Source organism: Nycticebus coucang, chromosome 6, assembly GCF_027406575.1.
Source record: "Nycticebus coucang isolate mNycCou1 chromosome 6, mNycCou1.pri, whole genome shotgun sequence".
Lineage (NCBI taxonomy): Eukaryota > Metazoa > Chordata > Mammalia > Primates > Lorisidae > Nycticebus > Nycticebus coucang.
In genome coordinates this window covers 54,607,632-54,624,889 of record NC_069785.1, presented here as the reverse complement: position 1 = coordinate 54,624,889, position 17,258 = coordinate 54,607,632, and the positions used below count along the sequence as shown (strand labels likewise).

The following is a 17,258-nucleotide window of genomic DNA, read 5'->3' as shown; positions in this document are numbered from 1 at the left end:
ACAGAGGCAAAGAGATGTTGTGTAACTTGTACAAGGCCTAACAGCTAGCCAGCAGCAGAACTGGTTCCCTGCCTGCAGAGTTCAGCTTTTAAGGACTACTCTATGCTACTTCAAGAGCATTAAAATGAGGAAGCACTTGATAGAAAACTTCACAGCTCAGGTTGATGGGGATCATCTCTGTTTAATGGAATGTGTGGATTATGTGACAAAAAAATTATAGCCACTTTTCAAAAAGCTAGATTTTTGTAGTAAAAACATATAACTTAGATGGCACCTCATGATATTGCAGTGCTTTTTCAAATAATTTTGGATTTTGGTGGTTATATATTGTAGATACAGAGCATAAGTACAAATTATTCTGTATTTATTTCCTGACTCTTACAGGTGATTTGTATACCTTCAGAAGATTTCTTGTTATTCATTAATGTCCTTTTCTTTTAGATTGAACAACTCCTTTTTGCATTTCTTGTAGCACAGGTCTGGTGCTGATGAAATCCTTCAGCTTTTGTTTGTCTGGAAAAGCGTTTTTCCTTCATGTTTGAGAGATATTTTTGCAGGATATAAAGTCTGCCAGATGTATTGGAGCGCCTTTATATATTGTTGTTGTTGTTGTTGTTTTCATTTCTTAGGGCCTTTTCTTTTTTTGCAGTTTTTTGGCTGGGGCTGGGTTTGAACCCACCACCTCTGGCATATGGGGCCAGCGCCCTACTCCTTTGAGCTACAGGCGCTGCCCAGGACCTTTTCTTTTTTCTTTTTCTTTTTTTTTTTTTTTTTTGTAGAGGCAGAGTCTCACTTTATGGCCCTTGGTAGAGTGCCGTGGCATCACACAGCTCACAGCAACCTCCAGCTCCTGGGCTTAAGCAATTCTCTTGCCTCAGCCTCCCGAGTATCTGGGACTACAGGCGCCCGCCACAGCACCCGGCTATTTTTTTGTTGCAATTTAGCCGGGGCTAGGTTTGAACCTGCCACCCTCGGTATATGGGGCCGGCGCCTTACCGACTGAGCCACAGGTGCCGCCCCCCCAGGACCTTTTCTTTATCTATGACCTTTTGGAGCTTGATTATTAAATGCATTGAGGTAACCTTATATGGGTTAAATTTGGTGTTCTGTGACCTTTGTGTATCTTTTTTTTTTTTTTTTTTTTCAATGACAGTCTCACTTTATCGCCCTTGGTACAGTGCTGTGGCGTCACAGCTCACAGCAGCCCCCAACTCCTGGGCTTAGGCAATTCTCTTGCCTTAGCCTCCCAAGTTGCTGGGACTGCAGGCACCTGCCACAATGCCCGGCTAATTTTTTGTTTTGCAGTTTGGCCAGGGCCAGGTTCGAACCTGCCACTCTCGGTATATGGGGCCGGTGCCCACTGTACCACAGGCGCCACCCAGACCTTCATGGATCTTGATATCTTTCTCTAGATGTGTGGAAAGTTCTCCGTTACTTCTTTGAATAAACTTTCTATCCCAATCTGTCTCTCTCCCTCTTTATTCCTCTCTCTCTCTCTTCACTTCCTATTTGAGGGCAATTTGTTCTTGTGGCCATTTTTTAGTTATTGTAGGTATATTGTATTTTCTTTCTTTTTTTTTTTTTTTTTTGTAGAGACAGAGTTTCACTTTATTGCCCTCGGTAGAGTGTCGTGGCATCACACAGCTCACAGCAACCTCCAACTCCTGGGCTTAGGCGATTCTCCTGCCTCAGCCTCCCGAGTAGCTGGGACTACAGGTGCCCACCACAACGCCCGGCTATTTTTTTGTTGCAGTTTGGCCGGGGCTGGGTTTGAACCCGCCACCCTCGGCATATGGGGCCGGCGCCCTGCTCACTGAGCCACAGGCGCCACCCCAGGTATATTGTATTTTCAAATAGCCTGTCTCAAGCTCACTAATTCTTTCTTCAGAATTTTGGTTAATTCTGCTGTTGAGAGACAGATGGATTTCTCAGTTTGTCAATTGAATTCTAGAGTTGGGGGATAAGTGATGTGGGTATTCTCTTGTGGCCACTACCTCCATGTCACACCTGAAGGCAGCTCAGTCTTACCCAAAGCCTGTGGGTGACTATTGCCTGGCTACCTCTGACGTTTATTCAGAACCCACAGTGGACTCTTTAGTTACAAGATGGTGAATCCTGCCAAACTGGATCCTTCCCTTTGGGGCAGCATGTTTCCTTCTAGCTTGTAGGTCCAGGAATTAAGATTTGGACTCAAAGCTCTCAATCTGTTTAGTATTTTATTTTACTGTGGCTGAGCTGGTACCCAGGTTGCAAAAAAAAAAAAAAAGTCCTGAACTCTTCCTTTTCCTTTCCCCAAGTGGAAGAAGACTCTGCATGAGTCAAACTGCCTGGATGGAATTGGGGTAGTGGGAGTGACAAAGGCACTGGCTCCAAGCCAGTTCTGCCTAGGTTTGCAGTCCTTGTGGCCCAACTGTTTTATGAATTTAATTCCAGCTCCAGGCTGCTCTATGTCTGCCAATGGTGGGGCTAGCTGGAATTCAAGCTTCGGTATGGAGGATTTCCCTTTGCCCAGGCTCAACAAAATGTTCCCTCCCTCTGTGGGCACGGGCAGAAGTCTGCCCAGTAGAATGTTCCCTCCTTGGCCTGGAGTTTCATTTCAAAGTCCATAATCATTTCACTCTCCTTTTCTCTCAGGCATACAGATTCTCTTTCCACTCAAAAGACTGTAAGACTGTTTTTTCTTCCCTCTTTTAGTGCCTTTTCCCCAAATGTAATGTTAAAATTAGGTAATATATGGACGGCACCTATGGCTCAAAGGAGTAGGGCACCGGCCCCATATACAGGAGGTGGTGAGTTCAAACGCTGCCCCGGCCAAAAACTGCAAAAAAAAATTAGGTAATATGACCAGTTAACCTGATTTTTGGTTCTTATGAAGATGCTCACGTGGATTGTTGTTGAAACTTAGGTGTTCCTGCAGGACAATCACTGGGGGTTTCTAGCTGTTAATTTCTACCTTAGACACTGCTCAGCATGTTCTTTCCCCTAATTTTTGAGTGGCGAACTCATTGTCATTCAAATCTTAGCTTAAATGTTGTCTGCTCAGAAAAGCCTCTCTGACCTCCAAAATAAAGCATTCACATAGTCCTTCTTGTAGTTTACCCTTTAATATCTGATATTTCATTAAGTTTTTTTTTCTTTTTTCTTTTTTGTTTTTCCTCTGCTACCATTAGAATATAAGCTCCAAGTCCCAGTGTCCGTGATCGTACTTGGCATATGATAATTTATAATAAACATTTGTTGAATACCTGAAATCTTAGTACCTGTATAATAGTTAAATTAACCAAGAGTTCAATTCATTTTTTTCTCAGATAATACCTAGTTCATGATTGATAGTCCAATTCTTTGAGTAGTTTAACCTCTCAGGTACCTCAATTCATATCCATATGTTTCTCATATCAGTATGAGATTCTAGTTCTTACCTAATATTTTTAACTTTGTTTTCTTTCTTTGTTCTTTCCTTTTTTTTTTTTTTTTTGAATTTTGCTTTCAACTGGCTTTCAACTCATCTTAGTTTGAAGTTTTTGTTTTTTTATTTTTATTTTTATTTATTTTTTCTTTTCTTCCTTTAGCGATTCCCTTGCCCTTAGCCTCCCGAGTAGCTGGGACTACTGGCGCCTGCCACAACGTCCAGCTTTTATGGTAGAGACAGGGTCTCACTCTGTCTCACTCTGGTTCACTCCGGCTCAGGATGGTCTCAAATCTCTGAGCTCAGTCAATCCACCCGCTTTAGCCTCCCAGAGCTCTGGGACTACAGGCCTGAGCCACCACCCTCAGCCTTAACTTTGTTTTGAAAAAGAAAGAAAAAAAATGTTTTCAGTTGCTCAGTTCTAGTGTGTCAATACCAGAATCAGTGTGCTTTGATCTTTGGCTGTCTTTACAAATGCAATATTAAGTAACCAAAGTATAACTGACTTTAAGAGATAGCAGAAGTTACAAAAAGTAATACAACTAATTAATTAAAAATACATGACACTGGGTAATGCTTTTATTATACTTATTTTTCAGTTAGCAGGAGTCGTTTTCTAATGCCAATAAGACAATAATGATTTATTTACAATTTAGCATATATGTTTGTTTGCTTGCTTTATGGGACTATAGTAGTATTTTCTGTATGTATGTCTTTCTGCGCATATATATGCTCATGTGATTTCACAAACATGTGATCATAACATTTTTTCTTTTTAAACATTTTGTTTTCACTTACATTGTAGATATTTTCCCTTATCAAAACTAGATATGTCATTATTTTAGATATAACTGTACCATAGTATATTTAACTAGTCCCTTATTGCCGAACACTTGATTCTAATTTTTTTTAACTAGCATAAACATTTTTATAAATATCTTTGAACATTTGGCTCAGAGTACTTGTTCTATTGTTTCCAAAGGATAAATTCATAGAATTAATATTACCAGATTGTCCTTCATTAGGTTACAAGGACTTTTTGTTTTTTTGAGATAGAGTCTCACTCTATTGAAACCAGAGTGGTGTCGGTCCAGTTCACAACAGCCTCAAACTCTTGGGTTCAAGTGATCATCCTGCCTCAGCCTCCTGAGCTACTACTACAAGTGCCCACCTCTGCACCTGGCTAATTTTTCATTTTTTAGTAGAAACAAGGGCTCACTTTGCTCAAGCTAGTATTGAACTCCTGAGTTCAAGCAATTCTCCCACCTCAGTCTCCCAGGGTGCTAGGAAGACAGGCTTGAGCCACTGTGCCCAGCCTTTAGATAATCTTTCTTATTAGCAGTCACTCAGGTTGTTGCCAAACCTCTTTTTCCATTTTAATTCGTGGGGTGAGAGGTCTGGAATCTTTCTACTACCTTGACAGGCTTTAGAAATAAACAGCATATATAGAACAATGTGATGGGAGAGACTATTTTCTTTCTCTTTTTTTGCAGTTTGGCCGGGGCCGAATTTGAACCCATCACCCTTAATATATGGGGCTGGCGCCCTACCCACTGAGCCACAGGTGCCACCGGGAAAGACTGTTTTCTTCATTCCCTTTAGACAGAGCTCTGAATTATCCTTACTTTTTGTTTCAAATCAAAGGTCTAACAACATCAGCAATCCCAGTTGGGATCTCTCAAGAAGGAGGTAGTGGTTCAGTCTCCTTCCTGGGGTTTTTCTGAGCTTCTGAAGAACAGAAATACATAGATTCTCAGGGTTGAAAAAACTCTGAGCACAAGTCTAATTCAACTACCCATTTGATGTATAAATCTCTTCAAGCACATCTGGCAAGTGTTTATCAGCCTCTACTTGAACACCTCGTTATGAAGAATTTACTTCGCAAGTCAGTCCATTTCATGTATGGAACACACCAATTGTTCATAGTTTTCCCACTGGCTAAATTGTTTGCTTCTCTAGTTGCAAACAATTTTTTTTTCATAAAAATAATTTTTTTTTTTTTTTTTTTTTTTTTTTTTGCGGAACAGAAGGGGAATTTCAAGAAGTTGACTCTCTAGAGCCAGAAGAGGATACCTCTAAAATGCAGTTGAGTCTGATTATAGCTTCCAGTCAGACCAGTTCAAGCACAATCCTCATTGAGTTCTTAGAGGTAGAGGGACTGTAGACCTGTGTTTTGATTGACTGATCACTGGTATCCAATGACTTGTCCTGCATAGCCAGTGAAAATTTATAGTATCCTATCTATTCTTTTCAGTATTGCTTATATCTAATAATTTATTTCTTCTAAAATGTAAACTAGAAGTTAAGTCCAGCAGTCCATATTTGTCTAGACTTGAAACATTCTTTTGTCTTTATAAAACTGTACTGTTTTCAGATGTCCTAAAATCAAACCTTACTTACAGAGTTATGTCCTAAAAATACCAGGTTATGTCTACTGAATTTTCTTTAGCCTGACATGGTATTTCCTAGTCATTGACCATATTCTTTACTTCAGTAAACTCTGCTCTCTGTGGTGTTTTGGAGGATATTTTTTAACTGTGTAATTTTCTTTTTCTTTTTTTTTTTTTTTTTTTTGTTGCAGTTTGGCCGGGGCCAGGTTTGAACCAGCCACCTCCGGCATATGGGACAGGCGCCCTAGTCCTTGAGCCACAGGCGCCGCCTAACTGTGTAATTTTCTAATGACTACAATTTGACATTCTTCTTTGTTGAAATTCAGACATTTTTTCCTGATAAATCTCTAAAAGTTGTTATCATCTAGTCACTTGGATTTAGGTAGTATTCTGTGTTTCATAATACCATTGTGTAATCCATAGTATTCTTTGTAATACTTATGTAATAGTTACATAGGTGTTATAATTAATAGATAAATGTTATCTCTAATTCTTGTTTTTAATTTGCCAGTCAGGTAATTAAGACTCTGGCTAAAAGGCCGGGCCTGGTGGCTAATGCCTGTAACCCTAGCACTCTGAGAAGCTGAGGCAGGTGGATTGCTTGAGCAGAGTAGGAGTTTGAGACCAGTCTGGCAAGTCTGGTAGCAAGACCCCATCTCAAAAAAAAAAAAAAAAAAATAACAGAGAGTGAGAGACTCTGGCTAAATTCAATAAATCATCCAAGGGTTTGCTAACTCTAATCATGGTTTTGGAGTTTATTTAGTTTACACTGTCCAAAGTGATAATGACAAGGCAACCAAATTTTAGTCAAAAATTTGTTTAAAATTGATTTTTCTTATTTTTTCTTTTCTAATATTTTATTTTATTTATTTATTATTTTTTTTTTTTTTGGAGACAGATTCTCACTATGTCGCCCTTGGTAGAGTGCTATGGCATCACGACTCACAGCAACCTTAAATTCTTGGGCTTAAGCGATTTTCCTGTCTCAGCCTCCCAAGTAGCTGGGACTAACAGGGGCCTGCCACAATGCCTGGCTATTTTTTTGTTGTTGCAGTTGTCATTGTTGTTTAGCTGGCCCAGGCCAGGCTTGAACCCGTCAGTTTTGGTGCATGTGGCTGGCGCCGTAACCACTGTACTATGGGTGCCGAGCCTGATTTTTCTTTTTTAAAATAAATATTCATTTAGAGATGTGGTCTTGCTGTGTTGCCACGGCTAAAATGCAGTGGCACAATGATAGCTTGTTATAACCTCAACTTCCTGGACTCCAGCAATCCTCACTCCTCAGCCTTCCAAGTAGGTGCTCACCAAAACACCTGGCTAAATTTTTTAATTTTTGCACTTATGGGTGCCTCACTATGGTGCTCAGGCTGGAATCTTAAAGTGATCCTCCTATTGCCTCTGTCCCCCAGAGTTCTGAATAACAGTTGTAAGCTACCATGCCTAGTATAAAAGTGCTTTCCATAAAAGTTTAGGTTTTTTGTTTGTTTGAGACACAGTCTTACTCTTTTTCCCTTGTTGAGTGCCATGGCATTATAGCTCATAGCTCACAGCAACCTCAAACTCATGGGCTCAAGAGATCCTCTTGCTTCAGCCTCTCAAGGGGCTGGGACTCCAGGCATGCACTACTACATCCAGCTATTTTTTTTCCTCTGGTTTTTAGTAGATCTGGTGTCCTGTGCTTGCTCAGGCTGGTCTTGAACTCCTGAATTTAAGCAATCCACCTGCCTTATCCTCCCAGAGTGTTAGGATTACAAGTGTATGCTACCACGTCTGGCCAACAGTTTAGTTTTTATCACTTTAAACTTGATGATTTCTAGTACGTAAGCCACTAGGGGCTTTGGAGATAATATTATAGTTTCGCAGGCACAAAAGTAACAAGTCATGGAGTCCTGGTACTATCTGTCTCTTTCATAGCACAGTCCTCACCCCCAGCCCCATTTTGTATGTCCTTTTCTAATTTCACCTGGTAGTTTTCTAGGTATAATCCTCTGGTATATTTCTCTCAGCAGCAGAAATTCTCAGATCCTCTTTTAGATGTTCAGGGGTAGTGATAGCATTTTAAAAAGTAGTTTTTAGAGATGTCCTTGTTAAAGAGTGAAGAAAATTTGATGAAGGAAATGAGTTTATAGCTAGGCTTTGGTACACAGTGTTTGGGGGATCAGTGGCTCACTCCTGTAATCCTAGCACTGTGGGAGGACAGGGTAGGTTGATTGCTTGAGTTCAAAATGAGCCTGAGCAAGAATAGGATCCCATCACTACTAAAATAGAAGAAACGTTATCCAGGCATTGTGGTGGGCACCTGTAGTCCCAGTTACTGGGGAGGCTGAGGTAAGAGATCGCTTGAGTCAAAGAATTTGAGGTTGCTGTGAGCAATGATGATGCCACAGTACTCTACAAAGGACAACAAAGTGAGACTGTCTCAGAAATAAATAAATAATAAAATAATGATAAAAAATTTTCTGGGCAATGCCTATGGCTCAAAGGAGTAGGGCACTGGCCCCATATGCCAGAGGTGGTGGGCTCAAACCCAGGCCCGGGCAAAAACTGCAAAAAAAAAAAATTTTTTTCTTTTTTTTAAAGAACCCCAGTTTTGGAGTGTTTTGGGTTTTTTTTTCCATGTATTAATCTGCTTGGGCTACCATAAAATACCATGGATTTTGGTGGCTTAAACAATAGAAATTTTTTTTCTCACAGTTGAAGGCTGGAAGTCCACACATGGGTATCAGAGCCTTGGTTAGGGCTCTCTTCCTGGTTTATAAACAACTGCCTTCTCTGTGTGCTTATGTGGCTTTTCTTAGAGGAGAAGGGAAGGGGAGGGAGCGAGTGGAAGAAATATCTTCCTCTTCTTTTATTTATTAATTTTTTTGAAAATAAATTTATTTTAGGTTAATGTAAGGATATGAACAACCAGGTCAAAATGTTTGATTTAATAGGTAGACTCCCTATTATGGTTATGTCCCACACACAAAGGGTGTGCCAAACACCCCCACCGTGTGCCCATTTAGTGAGAGCACCTCTCCCTCCTTACCTCTCTCCCCAACGTGAATTAAAATGAGTTTTTCTCCTATGTGGGAATGCATCAGATCATCTACTGGCTTCGTATTAGTATTAAGTACATTGGTTAATTGTTTTTCCATTTTTGTGATACTTTACTAAGAAGAAGGTGTTTCAGCTCCATCCAGGATATTGCAAAAGACGAAGTCACCATCTTTTTTTTTTTCTTTCTTTTTTTTTTTTTTGTAGAGACAGAGTCTCACTGTATTGCCCTCGGGTAGAGTGCCGTGGCGTCACACGGCTCACAGCAACCTCTTAACTCTTGGGCTTACGCGATTCTCTTGCCTCAGTCTCCCGAGCAGCTGGGACTACAGGCACCCGCCACAACGCCCGGCTATTTTTTTGATTGCAGTTTGGCCGGGGCTGGGTTTGAACCCGCCACCCTCGGCATATGGGGCCGGCGCCCTACTCACTGAGCCACAGGCGCCGCCCGAAGTCACCATCTTTTTAATGGCTAAACAGTATTCCATGGTATGCATATACCACAATTTGTTAATCCATTCCTGAGTTGATGGGCATTTAGGTTGTTTTCATGACTTGGTGATTGTAAATTGACCTGCAATAAACAATCTACTGCAAATGTCCTTATGATAAAATGATTTTTTCTTCTTCTGTGTAGATGTCTAGTAGTGGGATTGCACAGTCAAATGGGAGATATAATTTGAAATCTTTGAGGATTCTCCATACTTCTTTCCTTTATAGAGGCAATATTAGTTTGTAGTCCCACCAACAGTGTAAAAGTGTTCCCCTCTCTCCACATCCATGCCAGCATCTACAGCTTTGGAACTTTGTGATGTGGTGAGATTATCACCCTACTGGAGTTAGGTGATAATCTCAGGGTGGTTTTGATTTGCATTTTTCTGATGATTAGGTTTTATGAGCTTTTTTTTTTTCATGTGTTTGTTAGCCATTCATCTTAAAGAATATTCTATCCATGTCACTTGCCTAGTAATCTATGGGATTGTTAGCTTTTATTGTCAATTAATTTTTTTTTCTTTTTTTTTTGTAGAGATAGGGTCTCACTTTATGGCCCTCGGTAGAGTGCCGTGGCCTCACACAGCTCACAGCAACCTCCAACTCCTGGGCTTAAGCAATTCTCTTGCCTCAGCCTCCCGAGTAGCTGGGACTACAGGTGCCCACCACAACGCCCGGCTATTTTTTGATTGCAGTTTGGCCGGGGCCGGGTTTGAACCCGTCACCCTCGGTATATGGGGCCGGCGCCTTACCGACTGAGCCACAGGCGCCGCCCGTCAATTAATTTGAGTTCTGTATAGATCCTAGTTCTTAAGGCTTTGTCTGATTCATAATCTGAAAATATCTTTTTCCATTCTGAAGATTATCTATTTGCTTTGGCTATTGTCTCCTTAGCTATACAGAAGTTTTTCAGTTTCCCATTTATTTTTATTCTTCTTCTTTTAAAGTACCAGTTAGTTAGATTAAGGTCTCACTTTTATGATCTCATTTAACCCTAATTATATCATAATTAAAAGCTTTATCTCCATATAGTCACATTGGAGGTAAGACTTAAATATGTATTATGAATTGGGGGGATAGAATGAAGCCCATAGCACACAATGATTTTTATTAATTGACTTACAAGTGTTTTTTTGTTTGTTTGTTTGTTTTTTTGACAACTGTCTTCATTTTCAAAACAATACATTTTAACTGGGTACAGTGGCTCATACCTGTAGTCCTAGCTCTCTGGGAGCCAGGGCAGGTAGATTGCTTGAGCTCAGGAGTTTGAGACCAGTCTGAGCACGGTGAGACCCCCCTCTGTATTAAAAATAGAGAAACTAGCCAAGGGTTGTGGTGAGCACCTATAGCCACAGCTACTCGGAAAGCTGAGGCAAGAGGATTATTTGAGCCCAAGAATTTGAGGTTGCTGTGAGCTATGCTGCCATGGCACTCTACCCAGGGTGACAGAGTGAGACTCTGTCTCAAATAATAAAAAAAAAAAAGTACATTTTAGCTATTAGTCCAGGTTCTTTCCACTACAAAGCAATCCACTCAAGAAACTTAAAGAAACTGACTATTACAAAGAACAGAGTTCTCATTTAATAGGCCTGATGAGGGACTGAAACTATGTTTGGAATCAGGCAGCTATTGTTCTGACTTTCTGTCTCTCTCATTCACTATCCTAGCTTGTTTCTTTCTCCCTTTTGTTCTTCCATTCTTGTGGCAGCCCTAGGCCACTGTGTAACCCCTGATTGCATATTACCTCACTTCTAGTTCTAGCGTGCAGAAACCAACTAGCACCTCTCAATCCTAATTACGGTGTCCTGAGAAATACGTTTTGACCCTTGTGGGTCAGGTATCCAGTTTGGCTTTGGCGTAGTAGGGAAATATAGTCATACAATTTAAAGAAGGCTGCCAGTATTCCCTTTTGTCATTTAAGACAGTTGAAATCTTCAACTGGCCTTTCTAAAGCTCTTTCAGGTAACTAGGCAGGTGTTACTTTCATTCTACAGGGAAAAAAATGAATTTAAGTAACTTGTCCTAAGCAACAGGTCACTACTAGGGAAGCTTTCCTCACCACCATCCTCCACTATGTATCCCACCCAGCTCAGGAGTTAAATAAAGCACAGGCTCCTGACCTGTACTCAGTAGTTATCACAGTACTTTGTAATTTGTGTTTAATTGTTTATTGGTCTGAGTTTTTTTGTTTTTCTTTTCTTTTTTTTGAGACAGAGTCTCACTCGGTAGAGTGCCATAGCATCACAGCTCACAGCAGCCTCAAACTCTTGGGCTTACGCGATTCTCTTGCCTCAGCCTCCCAAGGACTACAAGGGGCTACAGGTGCCTGCCACAACGCTTGGCTATTTTTTTTTTCAATTGTAGTTGTCATTATTGTTTAGCAGGCCCAGGCTGGACATGAACCTGCCAGCCCCGGTGTATGTGGCTGGTGCCATAACCACTGAGCTGTGGGCACTAAGCCCAGTCTGAGAATTTTTCTTTTATTTTTTTAGATATAGAGTCTCACTTTGTCGCCCTTGGTAGAGTGCCGTGGCGTCTCAGCTCATAGCAATCTCCAGCTCTTGGGCTTAGGCGATTCTCTTGCCTCAGTCTCCCAAAGTAGCTAGGACTACAGGTGCCCACCACAATGCCTGGCTATTTTTTTGTTGCAGTTTGGCCAGGGCCAGGTTGGAGCCCACCACCCTCAGTATATGAGGCCGGCACCCTACTCACTGAACCACGAGTACCGCCCTAGTCTAAGAATTTTTCAAGTGTCGGATCCATGTGTTAATTAATGTAGTTGAGGTTGTATGATGAACTGGATGAATTGACTGAGACTAGAACTAAAAACCAAATTCTGGAGCCAGACTATTCAGTTTAAAAATTCAACTTTGCTGCTTTTTAGCTAGGTGATCTTGTGTAAGTTACTTAACATCTCCATGCTTCAGTTGTCTGTAAAATAGACATAATCTAGATTTGCTCTGAGGATCAAACGAGTTGATAAAATAGAATGTACTTAGAACTGACAGTGCTTGACATTGATAAGAGACTGTGCTGGCTGTGATTTTTATGTGTGGCAATAGTCACTTTAGAGCAGTGGTTCTCAAACTGTGGGTCACAACCCATAGGAACTGTATTAAAGAGCTGTGGCATTAGGAAGGTTGAGAACCACTGCTTTAGAGAAACTTTTCCAAGCAGTCTTAATATATCAATTCAACAAAATTTACTCTCAAGGCTTTTTCCTTTTCTGCTAAGCCTTCCTGGTGCTAGAAATAGACCTCTTTATTATACCCTAAAAGGCTGTTCATAATGTAGTTCTAGTCTTTCCCTTTGTACAGTTTCTATATAAATTCTCTGTTCAAGTTGCATTTTCTTTTGATCCATTCTATGCTGCACTGTGCTGCACTTCTCTTTTTATTTGCTTTTTCTTTCTTTCTTTCTTTTTTTTTTTTTTTGGCAGTTTTTGGCCGGGGCTGGGTTTGAACCCACCACCTCTGGTATATGGGGCCAGCACCCTACTCCTTTGAGCCACAGGTGCACTGTTCTTTTTATAAAATTATCTCTAAACCATAAAGGCTTAGAAACTATGAGCTATGTACATTGCAACTCTTTCCCATGTTACCTCACAAGGGTAGGCATATGAAGTATTTATTGCTTAATTGGCAGAGCTAAGAGCAATTTTTCCGGCTCAGCGCTCATAGCACAGTGGTTATGGCACTGGCCACTTGCACCGAGGCTGGCAGGTTCGAACCTGGCCTGATTCAGCTAAAATAAACGACGACAACTGCAACAAAAAAATAGCCGGGTGTTGTGGCAGGTGCCTGTAGTCCCAGCTACGTGGGAGGCTGAGACAAGAGAATCACTTAAGCCCAAGAGTTTGAGGTTGCTGTGAGCTGTGACGCTATAGCACTCTACTGAGGGCGACATAGTATAAAAAACAAATTTTTTTCAGGGCGGTGCCTGTGGCTCAGTTGGTAGGGCGCCAGCCCCATATACCGAGGGTAGTGGGTTCAAACCCGGCCCCGGCCAAACTGCAACCAAAAAATAGCCGGGTGTTGTGGCGGGCGCCTGTAGTCCCAGCTACTCAGGAGGCTGAGGCAAGAGAATCGCTTAAGCCCAGGAGTTGGAGGTTGCTGTGAGCTGTGTGAGGCCACGGCACTCTACCGAGGGCCATAAAGTGAAACTCTGTCTCTACAAAAAAAAAACAAAAACAAATTTTTTTCAACATTGTTATACAATATTGTACAACAAAATTGAATATTGTGTGCACATCTGTACATGAATGTTCAACTTGTATAGCAAGTTAACAGTTTTTAAAATTAACTGTTAAAAAATTAAAGCTCTGAGGAGAAATTTCTAAATTACATGAAAAAAACTTACAGATTAGATTTTTTGGAACTGTGTGATAGGCAAGATATCACACTCCATCTATTGAAAGATAGCCCTCATTCTTCTTCCTCTGAAACTATCGTCACTGTATAGCAAAGGCAGAGAGAGACAACCTCTTGGCTTGATTGCTCACCAAATTAATGCTGTGAGAGTAAGAGACTAGCTAAGAGAGGGAGAAGGCAGAGAAAGAGAAGCATGCAGTTGGATCTGTATAGCAATAAAGTAGCTAAAAATGACGGATTACTTATTAACCTTTAGTTGTTAGTGTTGATTTGTGTGAAACAAATACTGTATCTGACATCCCCAAATGTAATTACCTATAACATGATAAATGTAAATTAACTGAAGTTTACATAAAACTTTTTTTTTTTTTGCAGGGCTAGGTTTGAACCTGCCACCTCCAGCATATGGGGCCAGCGCCTTACTCCTTTGAGCCACAGGCACCGCCCCCCCCTCTTTTTTTTTTTTTTTTTTATTGAGACAGAGTCTCACTTTCTCCCCCTCGGTAGAGTGCATGCATAGCTCATAGCAACCTCCAACTCTTGGGCTCACGTGATTCTCTTGCCTCAGCCTCCTGAGTAGCTGGGACTACAGGCACCCACCAGAACGCCCAGCTATTTTTTTTGTTCAGCAGGCCCGGGCCAGGTTGAAACACACTGGCCCTCTAACCACTGAGCAATGGGTGCCCAACTAATATAAAAATACAATTTTATGCCATAATTTTTATCAGTCCTGTTCAGCTAGAATTTGAAATTATCCATCATCTCATTTCTACATACTTTGTGAGTCAAGAGTTTACTATAGTTTGATTCTCATTTTTCTTCTTTTCACTCTTTATTGGTAGATATATTTGAATATGGAATGGAATGTGACATTAGTTATTTTAAGCATAACAGATGAGATCTTATTAAGAGCACATAATAGTGTGGACTTTTCTTCCCCTTTTTTTATACCAGATACTCTCGATGAATATTTTGAATATGATGCAGAGGAGTTTTTGGTCTCTTTGGCCTTGCTAATAACAGAAGGACGAACACCTGAATGTTCTATAAAAGGTCGAACCGAAAGTTTCCATTGCCCTCCAGCACAGTCTTGTTACCCAGTAACTACCAAACATGAATGTAATGATAAGCTGGCCCAGGTGAGACTCTTATGTTGAATACTTTTTATTTACCTTTTATATAAATGAGTTTAGATTCTGTCATCATCTTTATTACATTATAATCATAAGCTTCACATTGTATGTGGTTACAAATTGATAGTAACCTTAAAGGAAAAAAAAAAATCCTAATTCTGGACCATGGCTAATAACCTTGGCTCTTAAACAGACTCTTGAAGGCACAGCAAGTAACTTTGCTGATCAGCACAGAGGTAGGTAGCCAACTTCGTACCTGTCCTTTCATATACTACATTTAGGACTATCTTTGTTGTTGGGGTTTAGCTTTTTTTTATTTTTAAAGTCTCAGCCTGGGATTGTCTACTTTGTGTTCATTCATTTAATAAATTGATGTTATGATTATTTCCCCCACATTGGATTCCTCTTTTTTTTTTTTTATTGTGAGGATACTTTTGTTAGCGTTTTTATATAATGCCATTAAAATACTTCTGTAAGTAATGTATAATTTGCTTTAAGAATTTTTTTTTTTTTTTTTGTAGAGACAGAGTCTCACTTTATGGCCCTCGGTAGAGTGCCATGGCATCACACAGCTCACAGCAACCTCCAACTCCTGGGCTTAAGCGATTCTCTTGTCTCAGCCTCCCGAGTAGCTGGGACTACAGGCGCCCGCCACAACGCCCAGCTATTTTTTTTTGGTTGCAGTTTAGCCGGGGCCGGGTTTGAACCCGCCACCCTTGGTATATGGGGCTGGCACCTTTACCAACTGAGCCACAGGCACCGCCCAATGAAAGTAAATTTTTAATACTTTGATCTTCAGATGTAAGAATTTATTTTTCCTGGCAAGTGATGCCAAACTAAGCAAGGTCAGACCATCTCAGAGGCCTGTCAGGCATTGTATATGGCTGTTCTTTTTCCACAGGATGAAACAAAGATATCCTTCCCAAGAAAATTTACATCATGAATGTTCAGTACTAATCCCTGTACTGATTCTAGAGCTTACTAGTATGAAACCCATATAGCCAAGTCTGAACAAAGCTCTGTAATAAGTGACTCATTTCTCATACAGATGTCTACTTTACAAATTTTCAAATTTAAATAACAAAATCAGGTGGATTATTGAGACATTTTGTTTGTATTCATTTTCTTTAAGTGTCGCCAAGCCAGACGAACCAGGTCTGAGGTCACGTTGTTGTGGAAGAATAACCTTCCTATCATGGTGGAGGTGATGCTACTACCAGACTGCTGCTATAGTGATGATGGGCTCACCACAGATGGAATTGATCTAAATGATCCTGCAATTAATCAAGATGCATTATTATTAGAAAGATGGACCTTGGAGCCAGTTCCTCGACAGTAAGTCATTGAACTTAGTTTGAAGTTGTTCCTGAGGTAAATCAAGCTTTTCATTACTTCTCTAAATTATTTTAATGTATCCTGTCTTTGAATTCTTTTATGTAGTAGAATTGAAATATTTAGTTCTTATGTTTAGTATTTGTGAGTTCAAGTGACATTAGTGAGTGTACTCCTATCCTCTTCAAAGCACACATCCTGAGTGATAGGTTTATTTCAGTTTCTACCTTTCTAAACTGCAATTATTTTTTATTTGCTGACATTTAGATTATGCTTTGTTACTTCCCTTAGGAATGGTGATCGATTTATTGAAGAGAAGACTCTTCTGTTGGCTGTCCGCTCATTTGTGTTTTTTTCTCAGTTAAGTGCTTGGCTGAGTGTCTCTCATGGTGCTATTCCACGAAATATTCTCTACAGGTATTGAGTATTGCTTTCATTTCTAAATATAAGTAGATAAAATTTACTGAGGTTTTTCTTAGAACAAGTTAGATAAATCTAGATTGAATTAGTATGAATTTTCTTTGTTGCATTAAATTTGGCACAGAGCAGTATTTAGAGGACTTTTCAGCTTACTTATAGGAACCAGTGGACTTGATGATGCTCATAGAGTGGAAAAGTTTCCAGGGCTACTAAATTTCTGTAATAACAGCCTTAATTTTTGTCATCTTGGACAGTGGAAACATAGGGGCTGCTAAAGAAATAATTGTTCTCTTAGGCAGATGACCATGAGATAGTAGCTCCTAATTATCTTGCACAATAAAATTAGCTGAATCCATTTATTTACTAGTAAATATAAAGTCCTTCTTTTCTATTTTTGTCAATATTTTTACATTATAACATTCTTTTTTATTTTTTTCAGACAGAGTTTCATTTTGTCACCCTTGGTAGAGTATGGTGGCATCATAGTTCACGGCAACCTCCAACTCTTGGGCTCAGGCAGTTCTCTTACCTCGGCCTCCCAAGTAGCTGGGACTATAGGCGCCTGCCACAATGCCTGGCTCTTGCTCAGGCTGGTCTCACCTGTGAGCTCAGGGCAACCTACCTGCCTCAGTTTCTCAGAGTGCTAGGATTACAGACGTGAGCCACCGCACTTGGCCTA

General features: G+C 40.4%; 1 protein-coding gene across 10 annotated transcripts in view; it reads left to right on the top strand.

Moving 5' to 3' along the window:
• ATOSA (atos homolog A) overlaps nt 1-17,258 on the top strand; it is a 145,214-nt gene that overhangs the window by 91,646 nt on the left and 36,310 nt on the right. For all 10 annotated transcript variants that reach the window (XR_008380767.1, XM_053595135.1, XM_053595136.1 and 7 more), the window contains 3 exons: nt 14,649-14,833; nt 15,960-16,162; nt 16,451-16,576. Coding sequence is in view for 9 of the 10 variants with exons in the window: in XM_053595135.1 (XP_053451110.1) it covers nt 14,649-14,833; nt 15,960-16,162; nt 16,451-16,576 (514 nt within the window). In the remaining variant the exon portion in view is untranslated. The remainder of the gene's footprint in view (nt 1-14,648; nt 14,834-15,959; nt 16,163-16,450; nt 16,577-17,258) is intronic.